The sequence below is a fragment of the Typopeltis vanoorti genome, chromosome 16 (genome assembly GCF_054136105.1).
Source record: "Typopeltis vanoorti isolate ZY-2024b chromosome 16, IOZ_Tvanoo_1.0, whole genome shotgun sequence".
Classification (NCBI taxonomy): Eukaryota; Metazoa; Arthropoda; class Arachnida; order Uropygi; family Thelyphonidae; genus Typopeltis; species Typopeltis vanoorti.
In genome coordinates, this window is record NC_143564.1 from 60,142,255 (window position 1) to 60,162,564 (window position 20,310).

At 34.4% G+C, this 20,310-nt stretch overlaps 1 protein-coding gene across 1 annotated transcript in view; it reads left to right on the forward strand.

The window, feature by feature from the left end:
* LOC150098055 (U3 small nucleolar RNA-interacting protein 2-like) overlaps nt 1-20,310 on the forward strand; it is a 190,013-nt gene that overhangs the window by 103,861 nt on the left and 65,842 nt on the right. Inside the window, exon 10 of the mRNA XM_090406409.1 lies at nt 7,476-7,610. Within this exon, the coding sequence (XP_090262535.1) occupies nt 7,476-7,610 (135 nt within the window). The remainder of the gene's footprint in view (nt 1-7,475; nt 7,611-20,310) is intronic.

A 20,310-nucleotide genomic window follows, 5' to 3' on the forward strand; every position in this document is an offset into this window, starting at 1 on the left:
TCAAAAGCTATCATCAGTACCATCTGATCTCTAGAAGTTTCCAGTCAGTGATAAGAAACTTATTGCTTTACTAAAATGCAAGGAAATAATGTTGGATTTAACATTCGCTTTACTTATATAATTATGCTTTTAATTTTACCAACTTTCTCTGTAAAAAAAAAAAAAAAAAATAAATAAATAAATCTGTTCATCATTGCATATCTTGAAAATATTCAGTTCTTTCTTTCTTTCTCCTTTCTCTCTCTCTCTCTCTCTCTCTCTCTCTCCTTAGTATGACATTTACATCTAGCTTTTAATGCCCACAAATTCATATCAACCTCCAAACATTTTTTTTTTTTTTTTTTTGCTGCTCAAGATGCTATTTTTCAACTCATGTTTGGAGGAAGCTTTCCTATTGGAGATTCATTCCCTCTCTGTCTTACTCATGTCATTCATTTATTGCTAGTGATCTGTTTCTGCTCTATGTTTTTGAGTTCATTGTAGCATATCGTAAATTCTTGTAGTTCTTGCATTAGCATTCCAGAATCCAATCTTTAGAGTTTGCCTTCTGTGTTTGTTAACCATCCACTAATGCAGTAAGGATTGTTTGTATATGTCTTACATACTTGCTGAACTCAATTAAAAATCTAGTAGCAAGGCTTATACATTGGTCAAACATAACTGGTAATTAGTTTATGGAAATAACAACGCATATAAAGTATATTAATTAAAGGTAACTTTAATGAATAACTTCTATATTTCGGCAACGTCACGTTGCCATCTTCAGGAACATAAAGATATGGTATGTGCACACAGGCACTAACAAAAGCAAATGAGGAAGAAAGCAAGAAACTAATATTGTTCCTAAAGTCCTAATGGTGCCCTCTGGCGGGCTAATTTGGTTGTCTTGGCAGTTGGGCTGAAGTTCTCATAATGTAAGTCTCCCAAATTTGGGGTAGTTTCATGCACCCAAATTTGTTGGGGTTAGGAACGTTTTTTAGAGCTACTGATGATTCCTTGAATAATGTTTTGTATTTAAATTTCAATTAATTCCATTAAAAATCACCCAGAGTGGCTGCTGTGATTTGCAGCTTTGCTGGATTTGATTTTTTTCTGAAAGTTTTGATACCACCACCATCTCTGCATATGAGGCACTTACTTGGGTGGTTTGTTGTGCTAGATTATCAGCATCTGACTGAGTTGGGGCTTTTTGGTTTTCTTTTGCAGTTTTTTTGGGTGACCTAGTATTGCTTGTGTGTTCTGTAGTTAGTGGGATGTGGTCTACTGCAGTTGGCACATTTAGCTGGCTCAGTTTTGATTTTTTGCAGGAAGCCGTTGCACAGTTTTCACTGCATTTAATGTAGCAGAAATTGGCTTTGCATTAGCATTGCAAGTGGCAAAATTTTTGACAACAGTGTATTGTACAGTTGATGCCTTCCAAGTAATGGTTCTGGCTTTATAGCCAGGTTGCTGATGGGTTTTAGGTCATTGATCCCTTCCTCTGTATTGTTTGCTGATTTCCACTAGAACAAGAGGCATTAACCATTTATCTCCTTTGAGCATACTGCTAACTTTTAACAGGAAGATGTACTCCATGATTTTGGTGTCTCTTGTGACTTCTTTTATGGTTACAGATTCTGTTATACTGTGCAGTACTACCTTGTAGGGTTTTTTTTTTTTTTTTTTTACTTAAAGTGTGTGGCACTTGTAATCTAAAATCTTGGCATGGTAGTCGGTTACCATCTCTGGCTGCATTTGGACCCTGTAACCCATGTTCCTGGCTTCTGTGAAATTTATTATTTTTTTTTTTTGAGGACTGTGGCCTCTGTTGTTCATTATTCCTTATCATGCAGGATAGCTGTAGGAACTCTTTCTTTAGAATGATTTGTTTCTGCTTCAGTGTGGGTTGTATTTTGTTTAAAGTTGGCTCTTTGCATCATTTTTTCCTGAACAGAACCCATCCTGTTCCTCAGCTGCTTCTGAGCCAGATTGTGAGTACAGTCTGGAATCCTAGGTTTGTTGTCAATGTCTGGAGCAGTTGTTGGCTTCTCAACCTGCAGTTTGTTGGATCATTTTTTCTACAAGAAATAAAATATTTTGAATTGTGCAAACACCTACTCAAACTCGAGACTTTCCCATTTAAAGTTGCTAAATCAGTTGTAATTATAAGGTAAGATAATGAAATGAAAACAGAAGAGAAACAGTGTAAATCTAGTAATAACTATCAGATACTTAACCTCTGGAGTGTTTTAAACCCAAATTCAGAGGACAGTGAATCAGAGTCTCACTGAGTCATGATCCAATCAATAGATCAGTTATGTTCAGATGGGAAACCAAGATGCTCAAGTTAAATCAGTGCAGAAATTATATTTTTCATATACAAGTAGAAAAAAAAAAAAATGGTGTATCAACATAGTATTAAAATATTCTAGATCAGCGATAGGTGTAAAAAATGTTTCCGCTTGGTTACAAGGTAAATTAGACTTGACAAGAAATTATGTTCTCATTTTAATTCCTTTAGTCAATCATAAGCAAACAAAGTTTGCATGTGAAGTATTTTCACAACTAGTTAACCTTACCTGTATCTAGAGGCTAGTGACTTCACATTGGTTGCTTCAGTATCTCAGTCAGTTTCCAGACTAGTTTTGACCTTTATTGAGAGCTCCTTTAATAGTAGCTAGATCAAAGAAAATGCTAACATTAAATTGATGCAGAAGTCAGATATTTTACTTATGCAAGTAGTAAAATGGTTATCACCATATTATTAAAATACTCTAGATCAGAAATAGTAGCGGAATTTTTTTTGGCTTAGTTACAAGCAAAACAACTTTCTACAACTGTCTCTAATTCAGCATATTTAAGTTCATTATTTTTTTGGGTCTAGCTCCCACTGATGATACCTCAATAAAGGTCAAAACTGGTCTCTAATGACCCTTTTCATGATGCATAGCAATATATATATATATATATATATGTCCAAAAGGAAGTATGCTTTGCATTATGGGATAGTGCTGAGGCACTTGATGTGAAGTCTATGGCCTCTTGTGCAGACTTGCTTATGTTTGGCTAAAGAAGTAAATCAAGAATATAATTTCTTGTCATCAAGTTTAATATACCTTGTAACCAAGTGAAAAAAAACTTTCCACAACTTAGAAAATGTATCAATAATGCAGCATTGCACTTAAGTTTGCAGTATCAAGATATATTGCTTCGTAAGCAAAATGTGAGAAGACAGTTGTAAGATAATGTTTACAGGGTTATTGAGAGCACAATTAAATCATCTAGCTCCATTGCTTACGTCATGAAAAATATATTTGGTTTTCATATAAGAAGTATTCTATTATTGTTCTGATTTTAACAAAATTAAAATTTCTGAGTAGTTTTTCTTCTAAATCATATGCCAATATGTGTAATTTTTTTTGCAAAAATATGCATGAAAAGAAATTTTTTAGTCTTCATAATTTTCAAAAAAATATAAATGGATGTTCTCCAAACTTCCTTACTTTTAAATAATGCCGTATTTGTTGTAATAGATTTAACAGTATTGATATGAACACAGATGGATAAGAAAATAACTATTTATTAACTTAAAAGCTAATATTTCGCTAGTATTATATCCAGCATCTTCAGAGCACACAACACAAAGTTTGTTACAAATGCAAGACAACCACAATCTGGTGTAACAGTGGGGCTAGTATTAGTAATTGCAGCGTGCAACACAAGACTAAAGTCCTAATAGGGCGTCATCTAGGTTTAAAAAAAAAAAAAGTTCAAAGTTTTGAAATAGTAGTCCAAATAATAGTCTTAGAAAGTTTGAAAAAAAATAAAAGTAATAAATATTAATTTGGTCTTAGGATGACTGCCTCCCAAATCTTTGGTAGATTTATACAGCCATACTTGTTAAGGTTTGGGGTATGTTTTAAGGCTTCTGTTGATTCCAGGAACAACCTTTCTGACTTGTAGAAGCTTCTGTGCATTACTTTTGTTTTTTTTTCCAATTGATCCTGTGTGCTAGGGTATCCAAAGCATGGTCTGCCAGACCCGACTTGCCATAGCGAAAGTGTCGGATGGCAAGTCGGTCAGGCAGACCATGCTTTGGATATCCCAGCACACAGGATCAATTGGAAAAAAACAAAAGTAATGCACAGAAGCTTCTACAAGTCAGAGAGGTTGTTCCTGGAATCAGCGGAAGCCTTAAAACATACTCCAAACCTTGACAAGTATGGCTGTATAAATCTATCAAAGATTTGGGAGACAGTCATCCTAAGATCAAATTAATATTTATTACTTTTATTTTATTTTATTTTTTTTTCAAACTTTCTAAGACTGTTTTGGATTACTATTTCAAAACTTTGAATTACTTTTTTTTTTTTTTTTTTTAACCTAGATGGCACCCTATTAGGACTTCAGTCTTGTGTTGCACGCTGCAATTACTTATACTAGCCCCACTGTTATTACACCGGATTGTGGTTGTCTTGCATTTGTAACAAACTTTGTGTTGTGTGCTCTGAAGATGCTGGATATAATACCAGCGAAATATTAGCTTTTAAGTTAATAAATAGTTATTTTCCTTATCCGTGTTCATATCAATACCGTTAAATCTATTACAACATGTCTGATGAACAAATAAGCCTATCCACGCGTTTAAATGCTGTATTTAGTATTGATCAGTATTTAGTCAATTATCATATCTGATCATATTTTTCTCTCACAGAAAGAGCTGTATAATACACAATTAAATTTACAGGCATAAACATATAACTATCACTCACATCCCATTGATATTATTAGAGTAGGTCAGGTTATTTAGGTAGGTCATATTATTAGGGTAGGTCATGCCTCAGTAACTTGCTCACGTATTATAACACAGTGATGGCTGAATTGGATAAGGATAATGGATTTACAGTGATTCTACTGGGGCCTTGCTAAGGCCTTTGACAGGATACCACATGGAATTCTAATCAGTAAATTGCAGCATATGGGGGATGGATATAGGGTTGGTGAGATGGATAGGAGGGTGGTTGACGGAGAGATATCAGAGAGTGGTTTATTCAGGAGTAGAGTCCACAAGATGGCCTGTGACTAGTGGTATGCCACAAGGAGCTGTTCTTGGACCACTGCTGTTTAATTTGTTCATTAATGATATAGGAAAGGATCTGAGAGGAACAGTTCATTTGTTTGCAGATGATGCAAAATTGGGTAGGGCAATAGTGAATGTAGATGATGTCAAAATTTTGCAGGATGATTTGGATAGATTAGAGGTCTGGGCTAAGGAGAATGGATGTCAATTTAATGTGGCAAAATGTAAGGTTATACATTTTGGGGTGAAAAGATTAGCAGCAGTTTACTACATGGGTGGAACTGTACTCCAGGAAATTGATGAGGCACAAAATTTAGGAGTGTTGGTGGATAAGCAGTTGAAGTTTAGGGGGCACATTGCAAAAGTAACCAAATCAGCTTATCAAATCACTTGGTTGCTGAAGAATACGATAAGACCCCATCTCGACTACTGTGCCCAGATTTGGTCACCTAGGTTTCTTCTTGATGGGGAGGAGGTTGAGAGGATCCAGAGGTGAGTGACCAAGATGATAGCATGTCTGTGGAATGAACCTTATGAGAACAGGTTGAGGATTTGTGGGTTGCAAAAATTGGTTGATAGGGGGAGGAGGGGAGATATGATTGAGACATTCAAATTACTGAAGGGTTTCTATAAAATTAATTCAGAAGATATTTTTGAGAACAGGGCTGGTTGTGGGAGGACTAGGGGACATCCATGGAAACTGGGCAAAAGTGTGGTTAGTAAAGGTGTTAGAGCTGGGTTCTTTACTTTTAGAGTGGTGAATGAGTAGAATGGGCTGCCAGAGTCTGTGGTGGATGCTGTGACAGTGAATGAGTTTAAGGCGAGGTATGATAGATACTGTATGAATGTCGAATAGTTGTGATGAATATGATTTGGGGCCTCCCTCGATGAGTCTAATGACTCCCTGGAGTTGCCCGTAATAATATACCAAGCAACTAAAAATAATGACATGGAGTACTCGCCTTTCAGTATCTGTTGCAAAACTTTGGTGATACTTAAATTCTTCATTGTCATTGTTTCAATATACATTGTAAAGTTAAGTCTGTATTCCTTTCTTTTAGAGTTACACAGTGATCAGCATTCATTTTAAAAATTTATGGAATTTACAACCGTTTTAAAAAAAAATCTTTTTTATTATCCCGCCATTTCGATCTTCACATCAAGATCATCATTTGGAGCATACATCAATATACAAGACAAGCTGAGTTACATTATTAACTGTAAGCTAAAGAAACAATGATATAATCACATGTTATTCTACTGGCATGACCTCTAGTGAAAAAAAAAATTAAATTATCAAGCTAAATTCTATTTACAATGACAGGAATAAACATTCTTTCAGAAACAATGTTGTCCTATTTTTAGTTACTATTCTTATTTTTGCTTTTAAGATACTGGATTTTTCTACAGTCCTGTTTATAGTTGTTTTTAGTGAGAAACGTGACGTGGGTTGAATATATACTTTCCATATGTTTGGGATTTTTAGACCATCATTATTGCTCAGATTGGGGGTGGTTGATAATAATCTCGCATGCTTCCTTGAATTTTCGTTCATACCATGTTTTAGTGCGATGTAGACAGCTAGTGCTTTTCCAGTCAATTCTGTGTAAGGAATTCAGGGCATGATCAGAAAGGCCAGCTTCACCATAATTGTTATATTTAATGTGTCGTTTATGTTATTTTTGTCTGATAGGAATTGTGCGTCCTTGTTTCTCCTATATATGGTATGTTGCAAGTACAATAAATGCGGTATACTCCAGGGTGAGCTAGTGGAGGGAGTGGGTCTTTGGATGAGTTGAGTAAGCGTTTTAATTTTACAAGAGGTTTAAAGGTGGCTTTGAGGTTGTATTTTCGTAGTACTCTGTTTATTTTGTCTGATGTTCCTTTAATGTAGGGACCCTACATTAAAGACATCCCTACATTAATCCCTACATCCCTACAGCAAAAATAAGAATTGTAACACTAAAAATAGGACATCATTGTTTCTGAAAGAATGTTTATTCCTGTCATTGTAAATAGAATTTAGCTTGGTGTAATTTATTTTATTTATTTATTTTTTTTTTTCACTGGAGGTTATGCCAGTAGAATAACATGTGATCATATCATTGTTTCTTTAGCTTACAGTTAATAATGTAACTCAGCTTGTCTTGTATATTATATTGATGTATGCTCCTGATGATGATCTTGATGTGAAGATTGAAATGTCGGGATAATAAAAAAGTTTTTTTTTTAACACAGTTGTAAATTCCTTAAGTCTGTACATTTACATTTAGATCCTTTTTACCAGTTTTTGTTGAAAAAAGATGAAAAGTGATATTTGATTTGTAGGTTTGATCATGTGGATAGATAACTTCAATTGATAGTCTTACTAGAGAAATATAGATAAATAATAACTCCAATAATATTTGATTTGTAGGTTTGGTCATCAAGATCAGATAACTGCAATTGATAGTCTTACTAGGGAAATAGCTATTACTGCAGGTGGAAGAGACAGAACAATCAGAATATGGAAGATTGCAGAAGAATCACAGTTAGTTTTTCAGGGTGATGGGTTAGTTTTCTTTATGTTACTCAATTTATTTTAATTTATGTGTAACAAAAGTAAAATAAGTATAATTGTATATGGAAAAAATTTATCATTTGTCTATATCAGTGGGTCTTAACCTTTTTTAGTGATCGGCACCCCCTTGAAAAATGTGCTTCTATTTCTTTATTTAGGAAATTACATCCATTGCAAGATAATTTATTTATTGAAAAATAAACACATATATTTACATATACATACAAAACAATATCTCAATTTTTAATGGCTATGTTGTTGTTGTTTATTCATAATAATACTTTTGAAGCAAGGCTCCATTTTTGAAAGAGCACGCGTAAGTCATCACTTGCATTTAAGCGATTTCTGGCTTTTGTTTTTATTTGCAAAAGTGATGAAAATCCCATTTCACACAGGTAGGTGGTGGCAAATGGTAAAAGTGTCTGCAATGCTGCTTTTGCCAGCTGTGGATAAGGTTCTAACTGTGTACATACACCAGAATTGTTCTAAGTCCAGTTTTTCAAATTCCATTTGAATACGTGCATTGGCTTGTGTGTCAATAAGATCGTCTTTTATTAAATAGGTGTTGTCCATTGAATCTGGGTCAAAATTTAGAAACTTCTCTTGAACCCCAGGGGTGCACATACCCCAGGTTAAGAACTACTGGTCTATATTCTGATCAGAATATGAAGAGTTTCATATGTTATGTGGTAACCATGTAGGTTGCTTGTTATTTGCATCAATTCTAAATTTCAGATCTATACCCAGTTAATTATTCCTAATTAATTTCCTCTGATAATCACTGAAAACTCACAATTGTTATGTATATAATGATCAGGGCTTGCAAAATGCATTCATCCAGTCATCAGTGATTAGTGAGAATTTTTAGTTGATGTTGTTATTTAGTTTTGGTTGAAAAAAAAAATAGAGGAGGAGTTTCTTTAAATGTCAGTTTTATTTACATAATGCCATGTTTTATGTCATAAACAGTTTTTTTATATTATCTTTTTGTATTTTTATTTTTTTCTGTTTACCTTAGTTATTGCATCTAGTGGAGATTATTAGTTATTACAAATGCTTATTTTGTTGTAATATGATCAATGAGAAGATAGGATATGCATGCATCATTACAGAGCACTTGGTCATACCTCAGTCACCAATTAATCATGACATGACAGCCTAAAATAGATATGCAGTGGACACCGATAATTACTTTATTTCCTCAGTAGTGGAATATGCAGAATTTGATCATTAATAGTAGATCTAAAATTTGAAATGTTGAGAAAGAAATATTCATTTTCTGAAATATATATTTTTTATTTTGATTCTAAATTAAATATTTTTCGATTGTTTTTTGTTACTGCTCTGTCATATGACATTGCTGGTTCCATCCATCCATCCAATAATATTTCAGAGAAAATCATAATTCAGAAAGGCACCAAGTTGTTATATGTGTAGGCCTAAAATTTTTTTAGAGTTTTATTATTTAATTTTTAATTTTAAAACTCTCCAGTTTTTTTGTTTTTTTTTTCTCATGATGCCCTTTTGCCATAAACTACATTTGATTTTTTATATTCGAAACTTAATTGAAAAATGTATGGTAATGGAAGAAATTTTGCTAGTCTCATTCATGTTATTATCATAAAGCACAACAGCTGCAAATACTGTTCGACCCTTATAGAAATTGATTGGATCCAAGTTATTAATTTATGACTTTGATATGTCGGTGATGTGTAAGTCCTAATTTAGTTTGAAAATCAGGAATGAAACTTGGTAAAAATGTGATTTACTTAGAAATAATTTTCTGTTTCACAAAAGTATTTTACTTATTTATTTATTTAAAGTAGAAAAAAAAGCATAAACTGTTGTTAATATCTTCAGAAAGTGCAAAAAAAATACGAAATTTAAATGAATTCTTATCCTTCCAGTGTCTGTTTTCATAGCACTTGCTGATTTAAGAAAGACCTTTATTATAGTTTTGACTCTAGTCACTGACTAGATAAACTTTTTATGAGGCCTTTCTTCAGCCACTTACTGAGTTAGTTAATCATTGACTTGAGCAAATAGCCCCCCCCCCCCTTGCTTGAAACCATGCCTTCTGATCCCTTGCTAAGGCAATTGGATGCAACTTCTGTTCACCTTTATTATATAGTGAAACCTGTGGCATATTCACAACTTAAACATACACGTGTGACCACAGCACTTAAATTATATAATAAGCAAATATTTTGTCCTAAGTATCTTAGGACATCGTCAGTACACTAATTTCAAACAATAACATACAGTTATTGTTTGAAATTACTGTATAAGGAAGTAATAAGAGTAACATACAGTTAGGGCTTATGCTTACAATGGAATCCCACTATGCGTGCATTAGTGTGATATAGAATTAAATTAAAATATATCTGATAAAAAATAAATTAGATTAAATTAAATTAAAATAAAATAACATACATAAATTTATTTTACAAATTAAGGATGACAATTTCCCAAACTTTAGGAATAGTAAGAACGTCATTACAGTTTAAATTGGGTTTGTGACATAGGGCTTCTTTTTTTTATATAAATGCTTATGTTTATATAAGGGTCTATGTAGAAGTTTGGTGTTTTTTCACTGTTCTTCTCCACTTCTGTCTATCATAAATTTACTTTTTCAGGCTGTTACATTCACAATTCATCTACCCACCATCCATCTCAAAAATTTGGCATCATTAAATCATTAGTAGTCAGAGCACACAGATTTTGCTTCTCCGAAGAATCTTTAAACCAAGAATTGGAAATCATGAAAAATACAGCCATACTAAATGGATACAATCCAAAAACAACTCAAAAAATCATCAGTCACTTCCCCACACATCAACCTAGACAAGAACAATCCCACAGGATTCCCATACCGTATGTCAAAGGCATCTCCGAACATCTGTCAAAAATTATGAAGAAATACAAACTTGCTGCTACCTACAAACCAATCAACCAGATCTATAATTTGCTACCTTATCCTAAAGACAAACTCTCACCTTTGATGTCACCTGGTGTTTACGAAGTTCCATGTTCCTGTAAGATGTCTTACTATGGACAGACAGGGAGATCTATTAGTAAACGCATCTCTGAACATCAAGACCATATCCGTCTTATCAAACCATGTAAATCTGGTCTCACACAGCATCGAGTTGAAAACCCAGACCATAGGATCCATTGGGAAAAAAAACACCATCTACATAGATCCTTATATAAACATGAGCTTTTATATAAAAAAAAAAAGTGCTGACGCCCTACGTCACAGACTCAATTTAAACCGTAATGACATTCTTACTATCCATAAAGTTTGGGAAATTGTCATCCTTAATTGTGTAAAATAAATTTATATATGTTATTTTATTTTAATTTAATTTAATTTATGTTGTATCAGATATATGTTAATTTAATTATATATCACGCAACTGCATGCATAGTGGGATTCCATTGTAAGCATGTGCCCTAACTGTATGTTATTCCTAGTATTGTTTGAAATTACTGTACTGATGATGTCCTAAGATACTTGGGACGAAATATTGACTTATTAAATAATTTAAGTACTGTGGTCACGTGTATATATTAAAGTTCTGTTCACCTTCATTTCCATCGCTCTCTCTCTCATCCTGATAGAACCACAGTTACTCCACCCAAAGATAAAGCTGACCTCCTAACATCACTCTTTTCCTTGAACTCCTGCATAGAAGACCAGGGGGAAATCACCTCCTACTATACAGAATCTGAGTACTATATGCCTCTTGTAGTTTTATAACAAAAAAAAGTCATCAGAAACTTACTAAATAATTTGGACACTAAAAAGTTTTCTCCAATAGTATTCATTGTACCCCAGAGCTAACACCAGTCCTGTAGCATCTCTACAATCTGTTTTACATAGTTCGTACTTATCCAACTGCATGGAAACAATCACATATCCATCCTGTTCAAAAAAAGGGAGATTGAAGTCTACCCAAATTACTGACCCATCACCTCAGTCCTCTCCCAAATAATGGACAAAGTAATTAATAGTTTATAATAGTAATTAATTTTCAACAAGGTATTAAACTTCTCTTATTGTGAATTTCAACATTCTCCTTTTTGCCAATGACCAAATAATAATTACAAATTCTGAAGATAACTTACAGAAAGCTATTTTAGATCTAAATGAGATAGCCGCCAAAGATTATGGTATGATAATATCAACAGAAAAATCAAAAACTATGGCCTTTAAAGAACAAAATCCAGCAAGAACTAAAATAGTAACAGATAAGAAGATCTTAGAACAGGTGAATTAATTTAACTACCTAGGATTGTTGGGGATCTAAATAGTAGAGTAGGAAATAATTGTGAGACATACAAAAATATTTTGAGAAAATTTGGAGAAAAGAGCAAAGCTAATAATAATGGCAAATATCTGTTGGATTTCTGCTCAGGACATGGACTGGTTATTACTAACACCATGTTCCAACATAAAAATGTGCACAAATTCACATGGAGAGAAGAGGCTAGGAATAAGAAAAGTCTCATTGACTATGTTATTGTTGATAGTGATGTTTTCTCCCTGGTGCAGGACACCAGAGTGTACAGAGGATTTGAAATTGGAAGTGATCACTATTTAGTCTTGAGCAGGATAAAATTGAATTTCATATTGAAAAGAATAACATGTAAGAAAATTTTAAGGCGAATAAAAGTTGAGCAGCTCTCAGATGTGAACTGTAGACTAAAATACAGAAATATTATTGAAAAGAAAATGAAAGAGTTTGAGAAAAGGAATCAAACCTTGGAGATTCAGTGGCAAACTCTGAAGGAAACATTGATTGAGTCTGCCAGAGAGGCATGTGGTGAGGTTGTGTGCAAGGATAAAAAAATCAGAACTCCCTGGTGGACACAGGAAGTTAAAGAGGCAGTGAAGGAAAAGAAGAAAGCATATCAAAAGTTCCTGGCAAATAAGTCAGCTTTTACTCTTACAGAATACAGAGACAAATGTAAAAAAGCTAAACAGTGTGTAAAACTAGCTAAACAAAAGTCATGGGAGGACTTTGGCAAGAATATAGAAAATAAATATCAAGAAGATGGCAAAATATTCTGGAGGTTGTTGAAGAAGCTTAGGAATGGAGGAAAGAGTGCTGTAAAAGGAATTAGAGATGATTAAGGTGAAATGAAAACAGGAGAAAAAGATATCCTTGAAGTATGGAGTAATTACTTTGAAAAACTGCTAAATGAAACAAGCAGTGATGACAGCACAGTGATAAAAAACACTGACCAGGCATGCAGTCAGGAATACATATCCATACTTGAAGTAGAAAAAGCCATCAAAGGCTTGAAATGTGGAAAGGCAGCAGGAGTAGATGATATTCGACCAGAAATGCTGAAGTATGGTGGTATAAAAGTCTTACAGTGGCTGCACTGCATAGTTCAGAAAGCCTGGACAGAGGGACGAATTCCCGATGATTGGAGTAGAGCTCTCATAATACCCATATATAAAAAGGGAAATAAAACTCTGTAATTCTCACATTTTGAATGTGAGAATTACAGAGGTATTTCCCTACTGAGTGTTCCTGGCAAGATCTATGCAAGTATACTTGAGAAACGGTTGAGAAGAATTGTGGAAGAAAAGCTTGGTGAAGAACAAGCTGGATTCAGGCCAAATAGAGGCTGTCAGGATCAGATCTTCACTTTACGACAAATAGTCGAGAAAGCATGGGAATATAACAAAGATCTGTATTTAAGTTTTGTCGATTTGGAAAAGGCATATGACAAGGTGCCAAGAGAGAAGCTATTCAATACGCTGCAGTTATATGGTGTCAATGGGGCATTATATCAAGCAATACTTAGTCTTTATTTGAGTTGTGAGTCAGCAGTTAGATTTGAAGGAAGTACAGGAAGATGGTTTAATGTTAAATCTGGTGTGAGACAAGGATGTACATTATCCCCTCTGTTATTCATTATCTATATGGATCACATTATGAAGGAATGTGGTATTAAACCTGACATCAAAATTGGAGATGTTAATGTCAGCTCTATGCTTTATGCGGATGATGTTATACTTCTAAATAAATCCGCTACAAGTCTGCAAGATTCTCTGACTAAATTGAATAGCTGTTGTAATAGATATGGTATGAAGGTCAGCAATAAAAAGACAAAGACAATGAAAATAGGCAGAATCATTGAAAATGTCAACTGTGTTGTGAATGGAGAACCTGTGGAACAAGTAAAACATTTCAGCTACTTAGGCACAATTTTTACTGAAGATGGTAAACTAAATATAGAAATAGACAACAGAATCAGCAAAGCTGGTATCATGGGAAGTCAATTGAATAAATTCATATGGAATAAAAGAGAAATTAGTCGGAACACTAAATTAGCTGTATACAAGACAGTGTTCAAACCAGTTTTAACTTATGAATCTGAGAGCTGGGTCAGAAGTAAAACACTTGACCAAAGACTAGAGACCAGAGATATGAGAGTCCTGAGAAAGATTAGAGGTGTGAATGGCATCAATGGCAATATCATATTAAAAATGAGGATATTAGGAAAGAACTTGACATTGTCAGCATCCAGGAATGCGTTAGCAGAGCTAATCTCAGATGGTATGGTCACTTAAATAGAATGGGAGAGGAAAGATTAGCAAAACAAGTGTTCTCTGCCAGGTTGGCAGGAAAACGACCCAGAGGAAGACCAAGATATAGGTGGATTGATACGGTACAAAGTGCCTTAGACGATAGAAATATAAGATCTGATAATGTTGGAGTCTTGACAAGTAACAGACTGATTTGGAGGAAAATTGTAGATAGGAAGTTAGTAATGATGTAATTTTTTCATGTAGTACTGTCATATCCTGTACACCCCTTGAGGGTACATGGCAGGAATTTGATGATGATGATGATGATGAGGATGTATGATCACATATGAAAATGAAAAAGATATAAATGTAAAAATTGCAAAATATTTAAAAATAACAGGTGTAATTCACTCTATATTTAAATCAAACCTAGTTCAAAAACAAACCAGACTAAAAGTATACAGTACATTAGCCCTACCAGTCCTGTTGTATGGAAGTGAATTCTGGACAATAAAACAAAAAGACAAAGATTAATTACAGCTGAAATGAAGTTTATGAGAAAAACTGCAAAGTAGTATACTCTATTTGATCACAAAGAAATTATGAAAGAATTAAACCAGGAATCAGTAATAGAAAATATCAAAAAAATATAAACATAAATGGATGGAACATGTTGAAAGAATGAAAACAGAAAGATTACCAAAAGAAGCCTTAAATTATAAAACATTAGGAAAAAGAAAACCAGGACATCCTCTTAAGAGATTCAATGATGACTTCTAAGGTCAGAGCAGGCCACTCGAGGCCTAAATCCTTGATAGACATGATGATGTAATTAATAGTCAACTTCTCACTACTTAGAGGTCCGCCAGTTACTCAACAACCATCAGTATGGATCCTGCCATTCAAAATCCACAGCTGACCTCTTAGCTTACATTGTCCACCACTACATCACTGCAAAAAATCATATATTTTCAATATACAAGTAGCAAAATATATCACATTTTACTACTTGTATATTTTAAAAATTCTCTGGAGTAGAGATATTTGTAGTAAAAGAGGTGTGCTTTGCGTTAATGGAAACTAAGGCAATTTATGTGAAATCAACAGTCCCTATATGCAAGTATCCTAGTGTCAGGAAGATACTTCATGCGCAAACTTTGCTGTTTATACTTACATATAGGATTAAAACAAAAATATAATTTCTTGTCTGTTACCATTTACTTGATAACCAAGTGGGAGGGAGGGAGGAAACTTTAAGTAATGGAGATTTCTTTCCATCTCTTTTATAATAGGTAATGTGACTGATTATATATTATATAATAATCATATAATATATTATACGATTGCATAATAGACAAAATTTATAAAAGATAGACTTTTTATAAAATCGTATAAAAGTTTGCACATGAAGTGTCAGGAAGATACTTCATGTGCAAACTTTGCTGTTTATACTTGCATATAGGATTAAAACAAAAATATAATTTCTTGTCTGTTACAATTTACTTGATAACCAAGATTATTATATAATATATATCATCATCATCATCATCAAATTCCTGCCATGTACCCTCAAGGGGTGTACAGGATATGACACTACTACATGAAAAAATTACATCATTACTAACTTCCTATCTACAATTTTCCTCCAAATCAGTCTGTTACTTGTCAAGGCTCCAACATTATCAGATCTTATATTTCTATCATCTAAGGCACTTTGTACCGTATCAATCCACCTATATCTTGGTCTTCCTCTGGGTCGTTTTCCTGCCAACCTGGCAGAGAACACTTGTTTTGCTAATCTTTCCTCTCCCATTCTATTTAAGTGACCATACCACCTGAGATTAGCTCTGCTAACGCATTCCTGGATGCTGACAATGTCAAGTTCTTTCCTAATATCCTCATTTTTAATACGATATTGCCATTGATGCCATCTGTTCACGCCTCTAATCTTTCTCAGGACTCTCATATCTGCAGTCTCTAGTCTTTGGTCAAGTGTTTTACTTCTGACCCAGCTCTCAGATCCATAAGTTAAAACTGGTTTGAACACTGTCTTGTATACAGCTAATTTAGTGTTCCGACTAATTTCGCTCTCATTCCATATGAATTTATTCAATTGACTTCCCACCATACCAGCTTTGCTGATTCTGTTGTCTATTTCTATATTTAATTTACCATCTTCAGTAAAAATCGTGCCTAAGTAGCTGAAATGTTTTACTTGTTCCACAGGTTCTCCATTCACAACACAGTTGACATTTTCAATGATTTTGCCTATTTTCATTGTCTTTGTCTTTTTATTGCTGACCTTCATACCATATCTATTACAACAGCTATTCAATTTAGTCAGAGAATCTTGCAGACTTGTAGCGGATTTATTTAGAAGTATAACATCATCCGCATAAAGCAAAGAGCTGACATTAACATCTCCAATTTTGATATCAGGTTTAATACCACATTCCTTCATAATGTGATCCATATAGATAATGAATAACAGAAGGGATAATGTACATCCTTGTCTCACACCAGATTTAACATTAAACCATCTTCCTGTACTTCCTTCAATTCTGACTGCTGACTTACAACTCAAATAAAGACTAAGTATTGCTTGATATAATGCCCCATTGACACCATATAACTGCAGCGTATTGAATAGCTTCTCTCTTGGCACCTTGTCATATGCCTTTTCCAAATCGACAAAACTTAAATACAGATCTTTGTTATATTCCCATGCTTTTTCGACTATTTGTCGTAAAGTGAAGATCTGATCCTGACAGCCTCTATTTGGCCTGAATCCAGCTTGTTCTTCATCAAGCTTTTCTTCCATAATTCTTCTCAACCGTTTCTCAAGTATACTTGCATAGATCTTGCCAGGAACACTCAGTAGGGAAATACCTCTGTAATTCTCACATTCGGTTTTATTTCCCTTTTTATATATGGGTACTATGAGAGCTCTACTCGCATCATCGGGAATTCGTCCCTCTGTCCAGGCTTTCTGAACTATGCAGTGCAGCCACTGTAAGACTTTTATACCACCATACTTCAGCATTTCTGGTCGAATATCATCTACTCCTGCTGCTTTTCCACATTTCAAGCCTTTGATGGCTTTTTCTACTTCAAGTATGGATATGTATTCCTGACTGCATGTCTGGTCAGTGTTTTTAATCACTGTGCTGTCATCACTGCTTGCTTCATTTAGCAGTTTTTCAAAGTAATTACTCCGTACTTCAAGGATATCTTTTTTCTCCTGTTTTCATGTCACCTTTATCATCTCTAACTCCTTTTACAACACTCTTTTCTCCATTCCTAAGCTTCTTCAACAACCTCCAGAATATTTTGCCACCTTCTTGATATTTATTTTCTATATTCTTGCCAAAGTCCTCCCATGACTTTTGTTTAGCTAGTTTTACACAGTGTTTAGCATTCTTGCATTTGTCTCTATATTCTCTAAGAGCACAAGCTGACTTATTTGACCTGAACTTTTGATATGCTTTCTTCTTTTCCTTCACTGCTTCTTTAACTTCCTGTGTCCACCAGGGAGTTCTAATTTTTTTATCCTTGCACACAACCTCACCACATGCCTGTCTGGCAGAATCAATCAATGTTTTCTTCAGAGTTTGCCACTGAATCTCCAAGGTTTGATTTCTGTTCTCAAACTCTTTCATTTTCTTTTCAATAATCTTTCTGTATTTTAGTCTACAGTTCACATCTGAGAGCTGCTCAACTTTTATTCTCTTTAAAACTTTCTTACATGTTATTCTTTTCAATATGAAATTCAATTTTATCCTGCTCAAGACTAAATAGTGATCACTTCCAATTTCAAATCCTCTGTACACTGGTGTCCTGCACCAGGGAGAAAACATCACTATCAACAATAACATAGTCAATGAGACTTTTCTTATTCCTAGCCTCTTCTCTCCATGTGAATTTGTGCACATTTTTATGTTGGAACATGGTGTTAGTAATAACCAGTCCATGTCCTGAGCAGAAATCCAACAGATATTTGCCATTATTATTAGCTTTGCTATTTTCTCCAAATTTTCCCAAAATATTTTTGTATGTCTCACAATCATTTCCTACTCTGCTATTTAGATCCCCAACAAGGACCAACTTTTCCTTTTTCATTGTGTCAGTTGCTTTTTCTAAAGCCTCAAAAAATTCCTCCACTTCTACCTTAGTAGAACTTTCTGTGGGACCATAGGCACAAATAAGTCTGATTGTCCAGTTCCCCATTCTCATATTTGCCCACATTACTCTACTTGAGACTGACTGCCATTCAAGAAGATTAGCCTCGTATTTTGTGTTGAATACTATGGCTACTCCTTCTTTTCCTTGATTGTCATTGCCTGAATATAACATTTTGTATTTATTGCTCAGAAAGATCTCACCAGTTTTGGTCTTTTTTGTTTCAGTCACCCCTATTATGTCGATCTGGTACTTATCTAATTCCTCAGCTAGCTCCATTTCTTTGCCATTCAGGCTTCTTACGTTGATAGTACCGATCTTTAACTCTGGTGATGTTGAGTTGGGGTTTGTTTTCAGATTTGTTCCAGTAGCTGACTTTTCACTGTTCGCCCTGTTTCCCTGACGAAAACAACGGGGGCCTTGTTTTACCGGGCGACGCCCCAGCCGGCATTAAATTTTGTCCTGTTGTACCATCACTTTTTATTTTGGTTTAACCAATAAGAATACAATTTGGTCGGCTAAATCCCAAATTGCCAGCCGATCCTCGTTCGTTCAGTATCAAAGTAGATACCCAACAGGGTGCACCACGAGAGGTGAGGATTGGACCTTTGGTCAGAAGCCCTGGTCGGTTCTCAGCATTCCTTTAAAGGCTATGTGGGGGTCTCCTCTCAGTTATACAGCTTTGACCCTTAAGCACCCCTATAATATATATATATAATATATATTATATAATAATCATATAATATATTATACGATTATATAATAGACAAAATTTATAAAAGATAGACTTTTATAAAATCGTATGAAAGTTTGCACATGAAGTGTCTGGAAGATACTTCATGTCAAACTTTGCTGTTTATACTTGCATATAGGATTAAAACAAAAATATAATTTCTTGTCTGTTACAATTTACTTGATAACCAAGTGGGAAGGAGGAAGGAAACTTTAAGTAATGGAGATTTCTTTCCATCTCTTTTATAATAGGTAATGTGGCTGATTATATATTATATAATATATATAAAATATATATTATATAATAATCATAAAAAATATTATACGATTGTATAATAAATTTTGTTTTTTAAACATATGAGTATGTCAGCTCATCTCCTACCCACGAACAGCTGGTAACCTATACATTTAACATAAGGCTGATTGCCAGGTAATCTGGAGATTATCTGGCATTCAGTTTTACTTTTTCAAGCTAGTTAGCAGTGTGATGGTCTCGCGCTAGATGACAAAAATCTTCCATCACTAATCTCTCCATGTGAACACGTGATTGTGATGGAGTGAGCCACCCAATGATGGTGCTGACCTTTTTCATTCTTTCTATTATTTTATGCTGTATTCTTTGTTAATTCTCCCGCCCCTGAGTTCGTTAGGATCACTGAAGAATAAGACTGGGACCCAGTGTTCTATTACTATGCTTTATATGCAGTGCAGCCCTTGACATCCAGATATGGAGGGGGAGACTGATGGTAGTGTGTCTGTGTACAAACTGTTTTGGCACCCACTTCATTAGATGGGTGGTCTTGTGTGTCTGTTACACCTGTATATTTTATGTTTTTATTTCTATTTGATGTACATGTATCTGTGTGGTATCTGAATTCTTGTTCTGTAATTATCCTTAAATTGTACTTCTGTGGTTGTAATGGAAACACTACTAATACCTCTCTTTGTATGCCTACTCAGTACTTAATCTTCTTTATGCACTGTGGCCGTCACTTAGATTGATCACGTGTGTGAATTAGATAAACAAGGGGATTGCCTTTGGCTAGAGCCAATTCCCTTGTTACAAATATCTGGAGTTATCTCCTTGTTAGGTTCTGGAAAATTTATTTGTTATTGCTGCGCCATCCAAAACCCTTAGATTGGTAAAGCTTCTTAATCAAGGAGTTAATTCTCAGACAGACACACGGTTAATCATTCTATTAAAATACTTAGTTAAAATTGGCTAAATTT